This window comes from Pteropus vampyrus, unplaced genomic scaffold (genome assembly GCF_000151845.1).
Source record: "Pteropus vampyrus isolate Shadow unplaced genomic scaffold, Pvam_2.0 Scaffold347, whole genome shotgun sequence".
Taxonomy (NCBI): Eukaryota; Metazoa; Chordata; class Mammalia; order Chiroptera; family Pteropodidae; genus Pteropus; species Pteropus vampyrus.
This window is the reverse complement of record NW_011889128.1, coordinates 1,424,655-1,443,644: the sequence shown is the minus strand read 5'-3', so window position 1 is coordinate 1,443,644 and position 18,990 is coordinate 1,424,655. Positions and strand designations below refer to the sequence as shown.

General features: G+C 51.3%; 2 protein-coding genes across 4 annotated transcripts; both read right to left on the bottom strand.

Moving 5' to 3' along the window:
- Positions 1-1,671: 1,671 nt before the first annotated feature.
- On the bottom strand, positions 1,672-6,731 carry CD2BP2 (CD2 cytoplasmic tail binding protein 2). 3 transcript variants are annotated; one of them, XM_011378679.2, is made up of 7 exons: positions 6,582-6,731; positions 5,960-6,063; positions 5,624-5,759; positions 5,333-5,490; positions 4,799-5,231; positions 4,611-4,717; positions 1,672-4,527 (listed from the first exon to the last, which is right to left on the bottom strand). In XM_011378679.2, exons 2-7 carry the CDS (start codon positions 6,035-6,037, stop codon positions 4,417-4,419), a joined length of 1,023 nt encoding a protein of 340 aa, XP_011376981.1. In that variant the 5' UTR covers positions 6,038-6,063; positions 6,582-6,731; the 3' UTR covers positions 1,672-4,416. The 3 variants fall into 3 exon arrangements, with proteins under 3 accessions (XP_011376981.1, XP_023378179.1, XP_011376982.1); XM_023522411.1 differs by having other exon boundaries at positions 4,611-4,711; XM_011378680.2 differs by lacking the exon at positions 6,582-6,731 and adding an exon at positions 6,399-6,556.
- Positions 6,732-8,360: 1,629 nt separating this feature from the next.
- On the bottom strand, positions 8,361-18,947 carry TBC1D10B (TBC1 domain family member 10B). The gene is made up of 9 exons (XM_011378678.2): positions 17,668-18,947; positions 14,636-14,735; positions 14,270-14,377; positions 14,073-14,179; positions 11,017-11,131; positions 10,829-10,894; positions 10,462-10,651; positions 9,987-10,141; positions 8,361-9,901 (listed from the first exon to the last, which is right to left on the bottom strand). Exons 1-9 carry the CDS (start codon positions 18,624-18,626, stop codon positions 9,215-9,217), a joined length of 2,487 nt encoding a protein of 828 aa, XP_011376980.1. The 5' UTR covers positions 18,627-18,947; the 3' UTR covers positions 8,361-9,214.
- Positions 18,948-18,990: the final 43 nt, after the last annotated feature.

Below are 18,990 nucleotides of genomic sequence, written 5' to 3'. Positions count from 1 at the left end.
AAAGTGACTGTACACTGCTCATCTAGGTCACACCTCATCTCTTCTGGGGCAGCATAGACTAATAGCCCCACAGGTCCCCATTCTCTGGCCTGGCTCAGGAGGACGTTGTCCCACTGATACACAGGACTGGGAAAGAATTGGCTCATTTTCCACTCATTCATCACCACTGATCCCATTTCAGGTTAACTGGTGGAGACAGACCAGGACAAACTGCTCTAGGTGTTGCATCAGACATCTGTGCTGTTGGGCGCAGTGGGAGAAACCACAAGCAACCTGAGGAGTAGGGAGTAGGGGTTAGGGAGCCTTTAGGAAGAGGTCCAGAGCTAAGACACAATAGACATAGTAACTGGTCTTCCCCAGTCAGAAGAGAGAGAAAGGTATCACTGGCCTGAGAGAAGAGAGGAGGCATCTAAAAAAAATGCAAAGGAAAGGGCCTGCAACAATAACCCACTCAGCTGGTTAAAACTGCTCTCTCTTCCCCCATTCTACCCTATGCTCTTCAGTTAACACGTTTTCCACAGTTGCATCCCCCACTTCCAGGATTCTCCAGCCCCTTCCTTATCTCTGTAGCTGTGTATGAATGTCAAGACTGTGTGGAACTGTTTGTTGTGTTACAGTTAGAGCTCAGCCTCCGGTTAAGGAACCTGCCGAGTGGGTGCGACATCAACGAGTGCTCCTCTCTGTAAGCTAGGAGTCCCAGTCTTGTCTCTCTGTTCAAGAATCTGATAAGAGCTGATAGCACCAAGGTCCCTACAAGACTCTACAAGACAAACGACCTGTAAGACCAGGGGTCTAGAAATTCCTCCCCTGCAGCACCCCCACCTGAAGCTCCCCCTCCCCAGTCTGAGTAAGGAGGGACATGTAAAACCTCAAAGGAATCACATCCCCCTTGCATAGATACTTCAAAAGTATATAAGCTGTAATAAATCCAACTAGAGTGAGCTTGTGCATGGAGTTGTTAACTCCACACGCTCCGCTGGCCTAATGAATTCTCCTTCCTCTAAACAAAGTTGTCCGAGCGTCTGAATTCCTCCATCGGGTGTCGCTTCCTGCAACAGGCCCAGCCTGGAGAGATGAAATTATCTGCCCTGTTCTGGGGGAAGGCTAGAGCCTAGCCAGGGGAGAGAAGGGAGAAAGAAAACAAAGGCAGATGTGGAGCTGGAGAGACTGGCTCCAGCCAGGCTATGGGAGATCTTCTCGGTCAGCTTCAAGCTTGTGAACTTTATCTTGAGGGCAATGTAGAGCCATTACAGGTTTTCAGTAAACAGCAAGGAACTTCACCTCTGTGGTCTTCTTCCCCAAAACCCATCACCCAAATCTAGTCATGAGGAAAATACCAGACAAGTCAAATGTTAGGAATATATTACAAAATACCTAATCAATACTCCTCAAAACTATCAAGGTCAGCAAAAACAAGTCTGAGAAACTGTCAGACCAGAGGAAACTAAAGAGGCATGGCAACTAAATGTAATGGGGTATCCTAGAAGGGATTCTGAAACAGAAAAAGGACATAAAGGAAAAATTAGTAAAACCCAAATAAAGTGTGAGGTTTAGCTAATAGTAATATGCCATACATCCATACAATGGAATACTATTCAGCAATAAAAAAGAATGTTACAAGGAAGAATCTTAAATACATGCTAAACAGAAGAAGCTGACACGACACAAAACACCACATATTGTAAGATTTGTATGAAATGTCCAGAATAGGCAAATCTACAGAGACAGGAAGTAGATAAGTGGTTGCAGAGATTGGAAGGTGAAGGCATAATGAGGAGTGATGGGGAGGGAGTGGTAATGGGTGGGGTTGCTTTTAGGCTAGGCAAAAATGTTCTAAAATTAGATTGTAGTGATAATTGCACAACCCTATGAAGATATTAAAAACCATTGAATTGTATACTTTACATGGGTGAATGTCTCAATAAATTTGTTAAAAATATATAAGTAACACTGTTGGTTCATTAGTTGTGACAAATGTGCCACCGAAAAATGTTAATAGGAGAAAATGAATGAACTTTCTGTGCTATTTTTGTAAATTTCTTGTAAATCTACTAAACTATTGTAAAATAGAAAAGGCTTAAATAAAAATTTAAACATGCACATACAAAGTCTTGTTTTTTTTAAAGCAAGGGAGTTAAGTGCTGATAGGTGCTTAAAAGAGGGACATGGCCACAGAGAGAACTTAGTGATATCCATGAGGGGAAGAGGCGTTCAGCTGGATGGGGTATTAGTTTCCTACTGGGGCTATAACAAATGACCACAAACTTCTAGCATCAGAAATCCAAAATGGTTTTCACTGGGCTAAAATCCTGTCAGTGGGGCTGCATTTTTTTGTGGAGATTATGGGAAGAATCCATTTTCTTGCCTTTTCCAGCTTTTCCAGACTACTGCATTCTTTGGCACATGACTCATCCACCTTCAAAGCCAGAAACAGTGTAACATTTTCGCCTCCCTTTCTCACTTTGACCCTCCCGACTTCTTTCACTTCCTAAGACCCTTGTGATTACACTGGGCCCACCTCAATTATCCAGAATAATCTCCCCATCTCAAAATTATTAATCACATCTGCGAAGTCCCTTTTGCCATATAAGGTCACGTATCACAGGTTCTGAGGTTGAGGATGTGAAATTCTTTGTGAGGGGCATCATTCTGCCCACACAGGCTATCATCGGGGAGCTTAATACAGGAAGAGGTTGTGAGGGTAAGAGGTCCGTTTGCGACAGGGAGAGCCTGAGGGACCTGTGGGATGACATCCAGGGGAGTCACCTCCTGTGCTCCTACCTATTCACCAAACACTAAGCACTTCCCGTGAGTTAATCACTAAGGATACGAACGTGAACACTGCATTTCATTGGTCTTAAGACACCTGCTTTTCACTTCTGAAATCAGGATGTACCTTTTAATCAATGACATCTTACAAACATAATTGGTAGGGTTTCCCTTCTTATTGACATAAAGCCATCTTACAACCAAAGGTATTTTGGAGTCAATGAAAACCTGGCGTGGCCTGGCACTTAAGAGTGGGTCTAATTATTACAGAAGTTGGAGGCCTCACTTACATCAGGTAACCCCACCCCATCCCCGCCCAAGTCTTTCCTAGTTCCAGGCCTGGTTCCTTCCACCCTGGAGCTCCCATGCATCCACGGCTCTGGTGCTCAGCTCTCCTGTAACTAACAGAATCAACCAGAGCCCTGGCCAGACACATGCTCAGCTCTACCACGGCGGAGTCCAGGAACCAGCCCCTCTCCCCAGGTATAACTTGTCATGGGAGTCAGATCCAATGGCTCTCCACCTGGCCACACATTAGAAAGACCTGAGAACTTTTAAAAAACCCAACTGCCAGGCCACTACCTAAACCAACTCATTCGGAGTCTCTGAGGAGTGATTTAACAGCTCTCTCTGAGATTCCAATGGTCAGCCAAGTTGAAAAAGTGGAGGGAAAAATCTAAACTGGTCAAGTGAGGAGAGGCTTTAAGCCATACTGATGGGCTGGGAGGGTGGTAGTGGTAGGTCCAGACTGTACAATTATACTTGTCTATCTCCCTCTTCACCTACACCCCTGACTGTGAACTCCTGAAAGGGGACCAGCCCAGTTATCTCAGTTTCCTCAAGGCACTAGTTCAGTGCCAGGTACACTTTGGTAGCTCAGGAAATGTAAGCTCAGGGCTTCAAGGCCAGGTAGAAAAGACCTAGTAACAAGAAAGGTCTGGGAAGGGAGCCCATTGGGTCTGGGCCAGTCCTCTGATTCACTGTGTAACCTTCAGTGAGGTGCTGTCCCTCTCTGTGCCTATTCTATGGATGGTTTGCCCAGGTGGCCTTGGAGTCCTTCAAGAGTCAATATTGAGTCTGTACTTCACCTAAGGAGCCTGAGAAAATGAGAAGCCAGTGAGTACCATGCTTCCTACTCAAAACCAACAGATGCCCCAGCCCATCAGACCTAAAATCTCCGCTGCTAGGGCTCTACCCTGCACTGTTTGCAAGGAGAGACTCTGAGGTCCTAAAGACCAAAGACCGAAGAAAAGCAAAACAGGAACCCCAGAGGATACCAAAGAATGCCACACGAGTGAAGGGATTTTTAGATGGTGATCTGCATCCAAAAAGGGAGGCCACTGGTCACCTGACAGCCCTGGCTCTGCCCTTATGAACAGTAAACAGGAGATGGTTTGAGGGACCAGAACTCTCAAAGAGGAACTTCATGAGGAAACACTATAAGACCAAGGCAAGTCCAAAGGGGCTGTGGTCTCTGGCTTCTGGCCATCAGCAAAGCCAAGGCCCTAACACACAACTAAAGGCTTTTATTGGGAAAGGAAAATTGACTGAAAAGTTGCCCCCAATATCCTCACTGCCTGAGGCAGCTGGAGCCTCCTTCACAGAGTCCAGGAAAGAAGGGGCCACCTAAGTGAGCCCTCAGTAGGCTCAGGTGTAGAGGTCAAAGTCAATACGTTTGGAGTTGTAGAACTGTCCACCAGGGGGGTCCAGCTTCCGACAATAAACACCATCCGGGAAGTAGCCTTCATTCACCCAGGTCTGCAGGAAGAGAGAGCAGAACTAGAAGAGGACTAATGGCATGGGGAGGTAAGAGGGGAGAGAAGCAGCAGAAAGGGGTTTACCTGCATCTGGGTGCTGGTAAAGGGCCCGTACAGCTCAGCATCCCCTGTGTTCTCCCACTTATACTCCCACATCACATCCAGCAAACCATCTCCTGGCGAATCTGCTTCTAAAATAACAGGCAAAGCCATTTGGTCCTCAAGTGCCCTGCCCCTGTCTGCAACACTCCTCCTCTGCCCTTCAGTCTCACCTCTCTGGGCAGGGGTTGGGGTCTCCAGCTCCCCCTCTGCCACTTCCTCAGCAAACATGTCCAGAGAAGGTGGGGGCTTGGGGTCAGGGTGTCCCTGGGTCCGGCACCCCAACCCCTTCAGCCGCATGGCCAACCGTTCCCTTGTCTCCTGATATACACCAAGGTTGCCCCGGGCCACCATTTGGTCAGCCAACCCAGAGAGCCGGTCCAAGCGCTGGGGGGAACTAGGCCGCCTAGGCCCCTTGCTGCCATCTTTGCCTCCTCCTCTGGCCCCTAGGCGCCTCAGTGCCCCAGCCACTGTCTCTCTCGGCAACAGCAGCTCCAGAAGGCCCTCCAGGAGGGCTTGGGCACTCATTGGTGTCTGGCCCAGACTGTCCTCCTCCTCTGAGTCTGATGGTGGGTGCTGATCAGGTGGCCGCTCCCTGATCTTAACCTGTAATGTGAAAACAGGAAGGTTTATTTTCTACAAACTGTCAGAAGAGTCCAAGCACTTGCTGCCTCCAGGCCCCAACCATGCCAGCCCCTGAACCACACCCAGTCAATGTTGTCTAGCCAGCTGTCTCGTATCTGAGCCTCCCGGTTCAAGAAGTAGTTGCCATCAGCATCAAAGTGGCCTTCCTCCATCTCTTCCTGTAGGTTGAAGGGTGTGATCCGTACGCCTCCCTCGCTGGGGAGTGTGGCTGCTTCCTGACCTGCACGAAAAACACAGGCATCCCCTGCTAGGCATGCGAAAAAGAGACAGGGGCCTCCCTTGCCCACATTCCCAGAAGCCCCTGTTTATCCCCCCCCCCCACCGCGAAGAGTCAATTCTTGGGTACAGCTTACCTTCTACATCCTCTGAGGCCAGGATGTCATATTTGCTGGACCCCTCATCATCATCATCCTCCTCATCGCTGTCCAAAGAGTGCTTGCCTTTAAAGCGGCTCCCAGGACCTCCTGCCCCAGCCACAGAGTCCACCAGCTGTGAACAGAAGCCAGCCAGTTGAGAGATGCAGGTTACTGGCTAGTCCTCAAAATGCTCTAGGATCTGGACTCAAACTGAAAATTCAAAAGCTAGCTCCTTGTATCCTTTCTTTGTTCCCCCAACCTTTTCCCTCTGCTGGTTCCTAGTTCCTTTTTTCTCTCTCTTCTTCCCAGAATGCAGGAATCTGGCCCCCTCACCTTCTTCTTGGGGACACTGATTTCGTCTTCATCATCCTCATTTCCCAAGCCTTGGAAGGTCACTTTCCTCTTTGACATAACTGGACAGAGGGGCCTTCACCAAGCTGAACCGAGGGAAAGGGTGCAGATTAAAAAAACTCACCGCGAGAGGGCCCCCAGCACAACAAACATCTCCCCTGGTATGTACTAGATCTCGTATGGGAGGAGAAGGAGGGCAGATTCAGGGGCTGAAAGAGGAGTTGGCAGCCAACGGGCCCCTGGGACCTGGTTTGGTATCCGAAAGAGTTGCTGGAGCAAGGTCTTAGAGGTGGACGTGCGGAGGAGCCCCCCACGAGCACCCCCACCCTTGATGAAAGGAGACCGGTTCCCCCACGTGACCAGCCCCATTCCAGGTCCCCAAAGTCCTGGGCGCCAAGCAGGTCTTCAGGCTGATACCCACTCCTCCACTGCCAGTTCCCTCAGAGCCCGTGAGGCTCGGGCGGACACAGGACCTCGTGTCCTGGCCACCCTGCGCCAAACTCCCAATTCCGCGGGGTGACCCCAGCTGTCCCGGACTATGAGTACAAATAAGAGAGGCGGCAAAGCCACAAGGATTCGAGCAGTCCCACCGGTAAGCGCTCACCTACGGGTCCAAGGCAGGCGGGGGAAGAAGCGATGCTTTCGCCAAGCCTACATCCGGGGCACCGGGCCGCCATCACCCGGAAGAGAACTGAGGAAGGCGCCCGGAAGGCCGGAAGTTGCTTCACTCTCGTTAGAGGACTAACTTGAACGGCAGGCGGAAGTACGTGATGAGCCGGGGAGACACCGCCCAGCCCCAGAAGTGACGTGAGCTGTGTGGGGCGACAGCGGCCAGAAAAGGGGACATGTGAACGCCTAGACCGTCTTCGGACGAGAGGGATGGCGGGAAGTGGTTTTGAGTCCCTCTCACTGCAGTAGAGACTCTGGAAGAGTGGAGCGCACTCTACTTAAGGGGCACCCAGGATCATGATGGAAGGCAAAATGCGAATAGGGCCAGTAGATTCTTGCCTTAGTTTCCTTTTCCACGGTTGCATACCTTTCCCCAGGGCTGGTCAAGGGCTATGCAACCCTCACCATCTCAGTAGAACTCTTGCCCTCCCATTCTCGGCATCCAGTTGTCTGCCCTCAATTAGTCCGAGGTGCAGCCTTTCTCTTTTCCCTGATGGCCAGCCGGGAGTCCGCTGACCATTCCAGGGGCACTTTCCAAACCCAGCTTCCTTTAGGACCCAGGGGAAGTCGTTTACACCCCCACTCCATCCCCAGGCGAGTTCCTGGTTTCTGAGGCTGGAAGAGCCATCACAGAAGTGGCAGTGACACCTGTGCCCAGTATCCAGTCCAGTAGCTCCTTGTGTTTTGACCTCTGGACTGGAAAAAGGTAGCAGAGCCTCTCACAAAGCCCCTTATCAAACAGGGCCCCAGCCAAGTGGCCCCTGCCCAGGTTCTGTAATTTGGCCCAAGAGGTAGAGCTGGAGCACGGAGGTGGACAGAGTGGGTCCCAGTGGTTTGGGGACAAGACCTCTAGCCCTTGAGGACACTCAGAAGCTGAATCCCATTAGGCGAAGGCTGTGCCCAGAGCCTAATGGAACTATAGGAGGACCGCATAGAGGTCCCCGGGGTCACAAGATAGACCACCCCTCCTCTCTCCTTGCCGGCAGTGTTTTCTCCCAGATTGGAGTACCATGAAACTGCACCGAAAGTGCATGCTGTTTCTTCTGTGGGCACAGAACACAGGCTCCAGACCCAGAGGACATCTTGCTAAAGAAGGGGTCCAGAAATACCAGCTACCAGTACCATTGGTTCATCCTCTGGGGAAATAGGAAACCTCTTCTACCAAGAGCACCCTGGGCCTCACCCTGTTGAACTGCCAGATGGAGCCATGCCTCAGAGCCACAGAACCTGCCTTTACCCTCACGGGTGGAGGGCACAGAGGGTGGGCAGGATTACAAGCTGGCAGCAGAAAACCAGGAGCTGGGAAGCTGGATGTGGGTGCTAGTTGTGCTGCTACTGTCCCTGGAGGCCCAGAACTGGCGCTGTACCAAGCAGCTGGCCAAGAGCCCAGCTTCCCTCCCCCCACCCCCAGGACTGTAGCTTTTTAGCCACCCTGTCTCCCGTCTCCGGCTACCAGGAGTTGCATGGATGCTTTGGGAAGGAGATATGTAGAGGGCTTCGGGAGGCCACTGACAATGGAAGCAGCATATCCCAGGCAAATATGAAGCAGGATCTCGACAACTGTTGATGAGTGACTGCAAGATGGGCCAAAGGCCAAGAGGTACCTACCTGCCAAAACCTGCAGGCTGCTTCAATAAATCTTGGCTCATTAGTTGTTCCCTCCCTCCCCAGTCCTTCTAACCCCTTTCATCAAATAACAAGGCAGGAGACAGGCCCAGCTACAACAGTGGGTTCTTTTCTGGTTCCTCAAAGGCCATATTGGGTGGGGGCAGAGACAGGAGAGAATGTAAACATTGGGTTCCACCCCCTGGAGCTTAAGGGAAGACCCCCTCCCAGAGAGGGGCCAGAGGGTTGGAAGGGAATAAGATGAAAGGTGGGGACCCTGGTGCGACAAAGCAGGGGAAGGTAGGTGAAGAGGGAGAAAGCAAGGAGAATGGTGGTATGTGAGGAAGTGGGGGACATTTCCTGTTCCAGTGCATGTCCCATTAAATAAACTAGAGTGCAAGAACATTGTGGAAGAACCAAAGGATAGAAGATAGAGCGAACTCCCCTATCCTGGGCCAACCAGGTCCTCTGTACATAATTACAATACAGAGATGTCCAGAAGTTGAACAAGGAGGGCCTTCACCCCCAGCCAGGAAGTGGAAGAGACAGGCAGGACTGAAAAAGGGAAAAAGGAACCCAGCTCCATTTCATGGATAAGGGGAGTAACTGGAGTGTAAGAATCTGAAAACTGCTGACTCTCATCGCCAAGAGACACCCCTGTGGTGACAAAAGGCCAATCAGGACAGCACCTGGGAAGGGACCCCACAGAGAACTGGGCAGAAGTGACAGAGACCCCAGCAGGGCCTAAGTGGAGGTGAGGGGTTCCAGACTTGTTCAACGGCTATCCCAGGGAAATGCAGCCACCCCATGCACTCTGACTGTCCTGACTGTGTAGGAATCAGCAGCTGGCAAGCAGATGAGAAACCAAGCCACTTTCCTCAGAAAGAGGGACAGCCAGCTGAGGGGCCTGCTTTTGGCTGAGGGGAAAAGAGGGGGCCATGCCATCCAGTCCCAGGGCAGAGGTCAGAAGTAAGCGTCCTGCCGGGCCTCAGATGCCGAGGACCTGTTCCCACCATCCTGGGGAGCCGAGGGCCCATCTGCCTTTCGACGCAGTGAAAGCTTCCTGCCTTGGGCCTTCTTCTCCTGCTTCTGTTGCTCCTTCTCCAGCTTCTGCCGTTCCTTCTCCTGCTTTTGCCGTTCCTTCTCCTGCTTCTGCTGTTCCTTCTCCTGCTCTTTTTCCCACTTCTGCCGCTCCTTCTCCTGCTTCTCCCTCTCTTTCTCCTGTTTCTGTCGCTCCTTTTCACGTCCCTTTTCCTGTTTCTGCCGTTCCTTCTCCTGCCTCCGGGTCTCCTTGCTGGGACCCAGTGGGGTGCTATTTCCAGTAGGCGAAGGAAGGGATGGATGCAGTCCCTCAGCGGTGACCACTGGCCCTGGGGCAGGCCCAACACTGGCCCTGCGAGCAAGAGGGGGTGGAGAGGAGGCCCCTCCAGCTGCCCGGGAGCCTCGACTCTTGAGGCCAGGGAGGCTGAGGAGGCTGGAGGAGGGACCCAGAGGTGGCTGCTGCCGCCGGCGCTCCTCATGGATGGCCCGGGAGCCGTGCAGTCGTCGTGAGGGCCGATACTGTAGCTCCCCCCGGGTTTCCCGCCATTTCTTGAGCTGGGCTGTGTTCTCTCGCTCTATCAGTGCTTCTGTTACTGGGAGGTTAGTCACCTAGATAGACAAACGAGTATCAGAATGCAGATGAAGATGGGGATGGCCTGAAGCAGGTGTGGGGTGTGCCAGGGCCAGGGCCTACCTCATGAACCAGGAAGTCCTCCTGCATGCACTGCTGGGGCAGGTTGCGCAGCTGCTCCATGGTTTCATACATGCCTTGGCAGGAGCGCAGCTTTTCCACTGAGCCCAGCGTGTGCCGCAACAGCACCAGGGCCACCCGGAAGATGATCTTGACGCCTGCAGGGCCAGAGAGAAGACATCACAGGTAACCGGGCCTGCAATCTCATCCTGTCCCCTTTAGGAGTGACTCACAGCCCCTATCCTTGTCTATTGCCAATCTTACAGATGAAGATACTGAGGCCCCGAAAGGGAGACAAGCTGCCATGGGTTTCAGGTTCCGGAGACGGAGAACAGGCTCTGGGTTGGTGGCAGAGCCAAGACCAGGTCTCAGTTTCTCCAGCCCCCAAACTCAAGAAGCAACTTCTGTCAGCATGCTGCCCACTGGCAAGCACATGGAAACCCCAGCCCCCTCATGGCCTGAAAGACTACAGAAGTACCTTCACAGAAGAACATATCCCAGACGCGCAGCACTGAAGCCCAGGGCAGGGTACGGGCAAAGATGCACATGAACCACTCTGTCATGTAGAGCACGGGGTCAATGCGCTGCCGCCGCAGGTGCCGGTGTGCCAGTGGGGAGGCCCGGCGCAACAGTGCAAAAAAGATTTCTCCGTCCAGCTGAATGGCCTCCTAGAGGTGGAAAAAGCCATGAGAAGAGACCTACTATGGCTCCCTTGGGGTAGAACTGGATCTAGCAGGGGATTCTCACCTCAGTGGGAGAGATCTGCAGGAGAGGGACAGAGGACAGAGGGTAGGACAAAGACCTCCCTGTGGCCTTGGGGAAAAGTCACAGCCCTAGACACTCACCAGCCCTGCACTGTAGTAACCGGGGAGGTACTTGTCGCAGATCTGCACCAGGCACCAAAAGGCTTGCTGAGAAGGACAAGAACAAGGAGGGAGGGATGGGGCCTGAGAAACGGCGGAGAGCTCCCCCACCACCACTGTATGCCAAGGCTCTCCCAGCCCCTACCCAACCAGGACCAGAGCATGCTGACCTCAGCAGGCATGTGCATGAGCAGCACTGCGGCCACAGGGGCCTGGGCCTGGCAGTAGCCCTCATCGGGCCGGTAGATAGTGTAGGCCTTCAGGATTCGGTACAGGTCTTGTTGCCTGTGGGTATTGGGAAAGATGATGAGGGCAATCACAGGGGTTGAGAGTGCTCTGCCCCAAACTAAATCCGTTCCCCCGCATCAGCCCCACCCTAGATACATATTAACCTCAGAGCTTTACCACCACACACCATTCCTAGTCCTGCCTATCAAGCTTAAGCCAGACTAATACTGCAATCAAAGCATTCCAGGCTCCAGCCTTCCATCCTTGCCTGCAGACCCCACTTGCCCCCTACCATTCCCCAGCACAATCTGTGCTCGCTCTCCCTCCCTCATCTGCCAGCATCCCGAATAAACCTTCAAGGTCATCTTCTTCGGAAGCTTTCAATATCCAAAGCTTCATTCCTTCTCCAGCACTGTCTAAATGCTTCTGCCACCCCAAAGGAGGAGCTCTCCCAGGGCAGGGCCTGCCTAATCTGTCTCGCTGGATTTTATCAGTTCCCCCTCAGCACATCCAATGGGCCCTGGTTCTTACTGCAGGCTTGGGAAGCCAGCTGTGACTCAGACCTTTCCCTCATCTCTGCATCCAAAAGAATAAAATTTTGGCCCCAACCTGCTCCTCTTCGTTGAAGGTGTCACATCCATTGCTGTGTCTGGGAATTCCTCTCCTCAGCCCCACGTCAGAAAACAGAGAGCCTTCTTTTACTCCCCATGACTAATCTCCAAGTCTTATCCACGCTACAACCTGAATTTCATTCATGTGTGTTCCTTCTCTCCACCTCCACAACCACTTCACAGCTCAGATCTTCATTTCTTACCCAGAAAATAAATAACAGTCTCCCAAATTCTCTCCCTGCACTCAGTCACACACATACTCCTGACCACTGCTTATAATAATAGTGTTTTCCAAAATTCAGTCACTGAAGTGTGATATTCACTTGTACTTTATCTGCATACCACTCCTACTATTATTTACTTAATATTTTTCTCCACTCTGCAATAGCATTCATGAAACGACAGGTTTGATATGCTAGTTATTTAACCTAATATCTGCCTGCTTCTGTGCCCTGACTTCTCCCCTGCTGCTATGGGTAAACTGTCTGTGATCCTGGCCAAGCAGTTCTTCCACTGGGCACTGCATCCCATCCCTTCTTGCCTACACAGGCTATCACTCCAGCAACCTTCTTATCTCTCCTGCATCATCAATTTTTCTCTCTCTACTAGATCATTCCTGTTGGCATACTAACATCTGTTACTTTCTTTAGCTTAAAAAGTCTCTTGACTCCACTTTCCCCTCCAAATACCAGTTTCTTTCCTTACCTATTCAGCAAAACTCCTCCAGAGTGCAGACTTGCTATCTTCAATTTCTTTTCTCCCATTCTCACTGCTGCCCACAAAACTGCTTTTATCAAGGTCAGCAATGAACTCCACAGTGCCAAGTCCAGAAATCAATTTGCAGCTTGACTTTACTTGGCCCATCAGCACCATTTTATACAGCTGATCCTGAAACCCTTTTTTCACTTTGCTGCCAGGAAACACACACTCCTGGTTTTCCTTCCACTTCTCCAGCTTCTCGTTCTAGTCCCCTTTACTGGTTCTTTCTCATCTTCCCATTCTGGAAATGCTGGAGCTGCAGAGCTCAATCTCTGAGCTTCCTTTCATATCTATGCTTGCTGCCTTGACGACATCCAGTTCCATGGGTAAGATTTAGTCCCATCCAGAGGCTGACAGCTCTTAAATTTCCAATTTATGTCCAGTTTAAACCTCTCCCAAAATCCGGAATTGTACTCATTATACATCAAACCCACCTGACATCCCCATCTGGATGTCCAATGAGCATTTCAAACTACATATTTCAAAACTGAGCTCCTAATATATCCTCAAAACCTACTTTCCCCCAGTTTCCCCCATCCATATCAGTATATAGAACTCCATTCATACCAAATTCTCAGACCAAAAAACCTTAAGAGTCATTCATAACTTCTCCCTCCCTCCCTCTCTCTTACACTCTTTCCACATCTAATCCATTGGCAAATCTTTTTGGCTATACCTTCAAAATATATCCAGAATCCAACCACTTCTCCCCGTAGTTCCAGTTACCATCCTGGTCTATCATCATCTCTCTCCTGGGTTATGAAAATAGTTTTCTAACTGGTCTCTGCCTCTGCCCTCGTCTTCCTATATGCTATTCTCAGCACAGCAGCCAGAATAATTCTTTTAAAACACAAGTCAGATCAGGTCACTTGTAACCCCCAAATCCATTCAGATTTTCTATTCCCCTTTCTTGCTTTAAACTCCTCTTTAACACTGACCACCATTTCACATACAACATAGTTTCCTTCTTTATCTTGTCTATCCCCACTAAAATATAATAAGCCCCACGAGGGCAGGAGTTTTTGTCTCTTGTTCACTACTGTCATCTATGACTAGAACAGTGCCTGGCAGATAGCAAGTGCTCACTAAACATTTGCTGAAAGGATGAACTTATTGACAAAAAAAGTCCTTCGGAGAACCACCTAACATCATGCATAGTATTGGAGAGTGGTATATATACATCTTGAGGCAGCCTGGCACACAGAATAAAATCCAAGTGCCCTGGCACAGCATTTAAGGGCCCTTGGTGATCTGGCCCGAAACTGTTTTTCCAGCCTCAGTTATACCTAACCCCACTGCCCGGATACAACTTACACAATCCCCAAGGCAGGAAAAACCTGACCCCTGCTCGGCTCCCAACTATTCTTCAAAACCCAGCTCATATGCAACCTCTTCAATGAGTCCTTGATGTGTGTCTCCTTTCTTCCCCCAACAGCAGTCCCCCAGTTCCCTGAGTCAAGAGTCTCCATCCTAGGACACTTCCTTCAATATAACTTGACACTTAATCCATTAAGGATTAGTCTTCTAGAAGTCCTAGAGAGTATGAACTGCTTTCAACCCAGCCCTATATCCACCTGGAGCCTTCAAAAAATGTTTGCTGACTGACCCATATGGTTAGGCCACCTTACCCATGTCCCCCTCGAGCAGCAAACATCTCATGGAAAGGGAACTGGCGGTGCAGGTCCTTCTCAATCACATCCAACCATTTGGGGTCCCCAGGAGCCCGTTCTAGCTCCTGCAAAGGGACAGCAACAATTATCTCAAGATCTGGGAGGGACCGATGATACCCTTCACACAGTGTCACAACCCCACACCCTGGACGTACCTCGAACTTGCCCGAGTTCTGCTCCAGGAGTTCCTTGCTATTGGACAGGTACTGCCAGGCCTTGGCTCTGAGGGAGGAGGGGATCCCCTTCCGGCAGCGCAGCTTCACCTAAGGCAGAGTGGCAGGCAGGAAGCCAGCTTCAGGGGCTGACCCCACAGTTCTCAAGCTCCCTGGACACCCTTCCCACTTCCCATAGACTTGACTCCACTGACCTGGCCTAGCCTTCTACTTTTAAAGCTACCCCTTTCCCCAAGTACCACCTGTTCCCAATGTAGTCGAGAATATCATGCTCTTGGGCTTCCCCAGAGCACAGGGGCCCACCCTGCCCCCACGCCTTGCCCTGCCCACAACTCAGCCTTTTCAAACCTTCTGGAAACGCCGTGATAGCCACTTATCCCAGTTACTGAACATCTCCAGCCATTTGAGCTCCCGCTGCCGAGCCACATCCACGGGAATGGAGCTCTCTCTATAGGATGGGGTGGAGCATGAAAGAGGTCAGTAGCAGTAGTATAAAACCTGGATTGCTGGGGGAACTGAAGCAAGCCACTTCCCCAGGCTCAAATGAGACTGGACATAAAAGCTTATTGTGAGTTGCCGAACATCAGGATGTCTGGCCACTTGGCCATCCAAGTTCACTAAACTGAAAGAACTTCTTCCCTTTGCAAGGAAATCTCTGTACCGAGATCACGTTCTTACGTTGGAGAAGTGTGTTTAAATCCCACTTCTAATGTATATAAGTTTAGGGAGAGAATACAGAATATTTAAAACCACACTTTGCATTAAATCTGGATCCAAGTTCTAGCTTTACCACTTATTCACTGTGACCTTGGGCAAGCCATTTAATTCTTCTAAGCCTCAATTTCCTCACTTGTAAGATGGAGAGAAAAACAATATCCACCTGAGAAATTATATGAGAACACATAGCAGGGGTTCAGGAAATAATAGCAATTATTATCCGCAAAATAAAATATAGAACAAATACATACTTCTCTGTCTCCTTAGAAGCAATTGAGTCTCCTATGAGACTCTTGAGATCCCTTGGACCATCTGCAATTCCCTCTACCTCCTCCTCCCTGAAATCACCCCAGATTCCCAGGCAAATAAAGTTTTCCTTGCGCTGATTGCCTACTGTACTGTGAGAGCTTCACATTCAAGATGTCCCATCAGTCTTGAAACAATTACTTATAGAAACCAGTACCAGAAGGTGAGTGTAATGGAAGAGTGAGCTTGGGTTCTCAGACAGACCTGACCTCAAATTCCATTTATGTCCTTTAGAAACCTGGGGTGTCTTAGCAAGTGATAACCTGAGTCTGCTCCTCATCTGTTTAAAAAGGGATGTCACTACCTACATCACAAAGTTATGAGAGGATTATTGAGAAACTATATAAAAGACTGTTAAATAGAAGGGTTCATTAAATATTAGTTTCTTCTGTCCTAGAAGTGCCTTAAACAGAGAAAGCCTCTTTCATTAATCTCTATCATAAGTCAGTTCCAAGCTCTACTAAAGGCCAGAAAGAGTAAAATATCTTTCCTGCCCTCGAGAAGGTCATGAGCTTAGTAGGGGAGGTGATTACAATACAGTGTGAAAAACACAATGACAAAACTGCACAGAAGAGGCACCTAACTGGAGCAGGGGCAGTGGGTATCAGGGAAAGCTTCCTGGAAGAGTGAACATCTGAGGTAGGCCATGAAAGACAGAAGAATTTAACAGAAGGTGGAGAAAGGCATTCTTGGCCTGAGTATGAATCAGTTCAATAGGACCATGGTAGCACTAAGCGCATGGTGAGGAGTGGTGGGAGAGAAGACCAAAGAGGCTGCAAAGCCAGATAATGAAGAACCTATGCGCAGGCTAAAGCACTTGGACTTTGTCCTGTGGCCAGTGGGGAGCGGCTAAAAGTTTGTAAGATACATTTGGCCTAGACAGCTTCACTTCAGTAGATTCCTCCAGCATGGAAGATGAATTTTAAAGGGACAAAACTACAAAGCAGAGAAACAGCACCCAGCATGGTGCCTGGCACACAAGTGGGGCTCACTAAAATCCAATTCAATCTAAGTTCCTTAAGACAGCATGGTATTGACAAAAGAACCATTGGTCACACAGATCCAGATTATATGAATGGGCAATTCACTCAACTGCTCTAATCCTGTTTCTTCATCTGTAAACTGGGTACAACACATCCCTCGTGCGTGGGAAAGCACCAGGGTCAAACTTCAGTTGCCCTACCCTCATAAGACCCTGAATGTTGATGCTCAGAGGTCCTCTGTTGGATTATAAAGGTTTTCTGTTTAATTTTTTGTTGGATTATAAACCCTGCCTAGAATATTCTCCCAAAGGGCTTCCCCCAAAATCAGGCAGGTTCCCCCAACCCCAACAGGCCCAGCCATGACTAAATCCTTCTCATTCTTCACCATTCAGATCAGCTTCAGCTAGACTCCCACATTGGGCAAAAGACTCCTTCCCTAGGTGCTCACAAAGTCCTGTGATGATCCCTAGGCTAAACCTAACATATATGGAAACCAAATTTTTTTTCTCCCTTTAGATGATAAGCATCTTGAAACTCTTTTATCCTTAATATCCAGCACAGAGCCTGCCACCTGGATGCTCAGGTGACAATGAGCTGACCAGTAGGTTAAAGGGGTACAGGAACAATGAGCAGGATCCAAAGAGAGAGAAGGAAGAAGTCAGAGGCATTCACACCCCCACCTCAGGAGTGACTAAGGTCCCTGGAAGGAACTAGGAAAGAGTAAACTGGGCTGGGGAGATGAAGAAATGGGGAAGAGGCCTCCTCCAACCCCTTTCCCTCAGTGAAAACACAAGACTGTCCTTTTCTGTTTTGAAGAGAAATCCTGCTTTCAGGGTCTCCCCTCCATCCATCAGACTGCCCCCACCTCATCGCCCCATCAGACCTAGGGCTATAAGGTAGATAAGATGTCTGCATCACTCCCAGAGTCCTTCCCCCTAAGGAACCAAAATCTCTAACAGAACCCTGTCCAGCCAACCCTCCAGAATATCTGGCCCACAGCAGGAGTTTCACATAAGGAGCTCGGACGTCCTTAGATATCATCTCCTTCAATCTTTCACTTCACAGGGGAGGAAACTGAGGCATGGAAATGGGGAAGACATTAGCTTAAGGGCACACAACACACCAAAAACAAAGCTTAGGCTCAAAACCAGAACTCCTGACACATAGTCTGAAGCTCTAACAAACATGTGAGTGCCCAGAAACTTCAGGATGCTCTAGGCATGGTAGGGGTTGCCAAGTATCCCACTCCCGCTAGTCACCCTTGAATCCTCAGAGGGGGCTGGGCTGCCAGAGTCTGGGCAAGGTGCATCTTTTACCCCTCCTCCAACCTCTGCTTCCCTGAAGCAGTCCCACGGGTTCCCACTGGGTACTCACAGGCTGCCCGAATATTGGCTGCCCCCAAGGAAGCCATACTTGTCCGTCTTGCGCAGGGCCAGCCCATTTATCTCTGAGTCTGAGCCCATGGAGCTCACATCATCCGCTAAGGACTCCAAGGTCCCAGACATGAGGCTCACGGAGTCCAAGTAGCTCAGAGTGTCCGGGGCTTGCCCTCGAGGCCCAGAGATGCCAGGTCCCAGGCTGGATGTGGAGCCTAGGTCCTGAGAGTTTTCGGCAGGCTCTGGAGCCGGGGTCACTGTCACAACAGCTACCAGAGCCTCACATGTCCCTGGAGGGCCTGTGCCAGGCCCTGGGGGGTTCTCTGGAGCCTGTCCTGTTGATGCTGATGTTGCTGCTGCAGCTCCATGTCCGCTTGTCACCTGTCCTGCTGTCACTGCTGCAACCCGTGCAGTCACTCCTGAGGCCACTGTGGTTCCCGGCTTGGGGGCAAGCGGGGGTTTGGCGGTCAGGGCCCCAGAAGCCGTTCTGGAAGGGGTCCTGGTGGGGGTTCCGGTGGGGGTACCTGGTCCAGGGATGGGCGAGGTTCTAGCCTCCTCCGTCTTTGGAGAGTCTGCTCCTGGGGCCCGAGCCATAGATGTATCGTCTCCTACCGCTGCCGCGGGCACCAGGGGCTCTGGGCCGGAGAAAACCTGCGCCCTCGGGGCTTCGGGTGAGGCCTCCAGAGTTAGCACCACTACCGTGCCGCCCGTGACCGTCGGAGCCAGGGCCGAAGACGTGGCTGGAGCCGAGGCCTGGGTCGGCCCCTGTACCCAAGCGGGCCGCGCCTCCCCGGGAGCCACCAGGGTGACCGGGGCCGAAGTGGCCGTAGTCACTGGCGGCCCCGGAGCCACCACCACGACGGGCCCGGCCCGGGAGCCTCGGGGCGGCGGCGAGGGGGCCGCGGGGCTGCCATGACGGCGCGGCGGGGCCACCAGGGGCGCCGGGCCCGTCTCCATGGCCGCAGGACACACCTCACATCCCCCCGCCGGGACGGCCGCAGAAGGCGCCGCCCCTCAGGCGGCTCCCCGCAGCCCGCCGAGGAAGGGGAGAAGGTGAAGGGCGCGGCCCAGCGCGCGCCAGGGGTAGGAGCGGCGCGTGGGCAGTCGCCCGGCGCGCGGAAGCGGGGCTGGGAACCCGGGGCGCCAGGCTCCGGGGTCTCAGCCGTGCCCTCTTGCCCCTGGCGCTTTCTCGCCGCCCCCTCCCTCTCGCCTCAGGCGAGCGGCCGACCTCACGCCTGCGCACACGCACTGGTGCCGGCAAAGCAGCCAGCGTCTCGGCGTTTCACGCCTGCGCGCGGGCGGTCCCATCGGATAGAAGAAA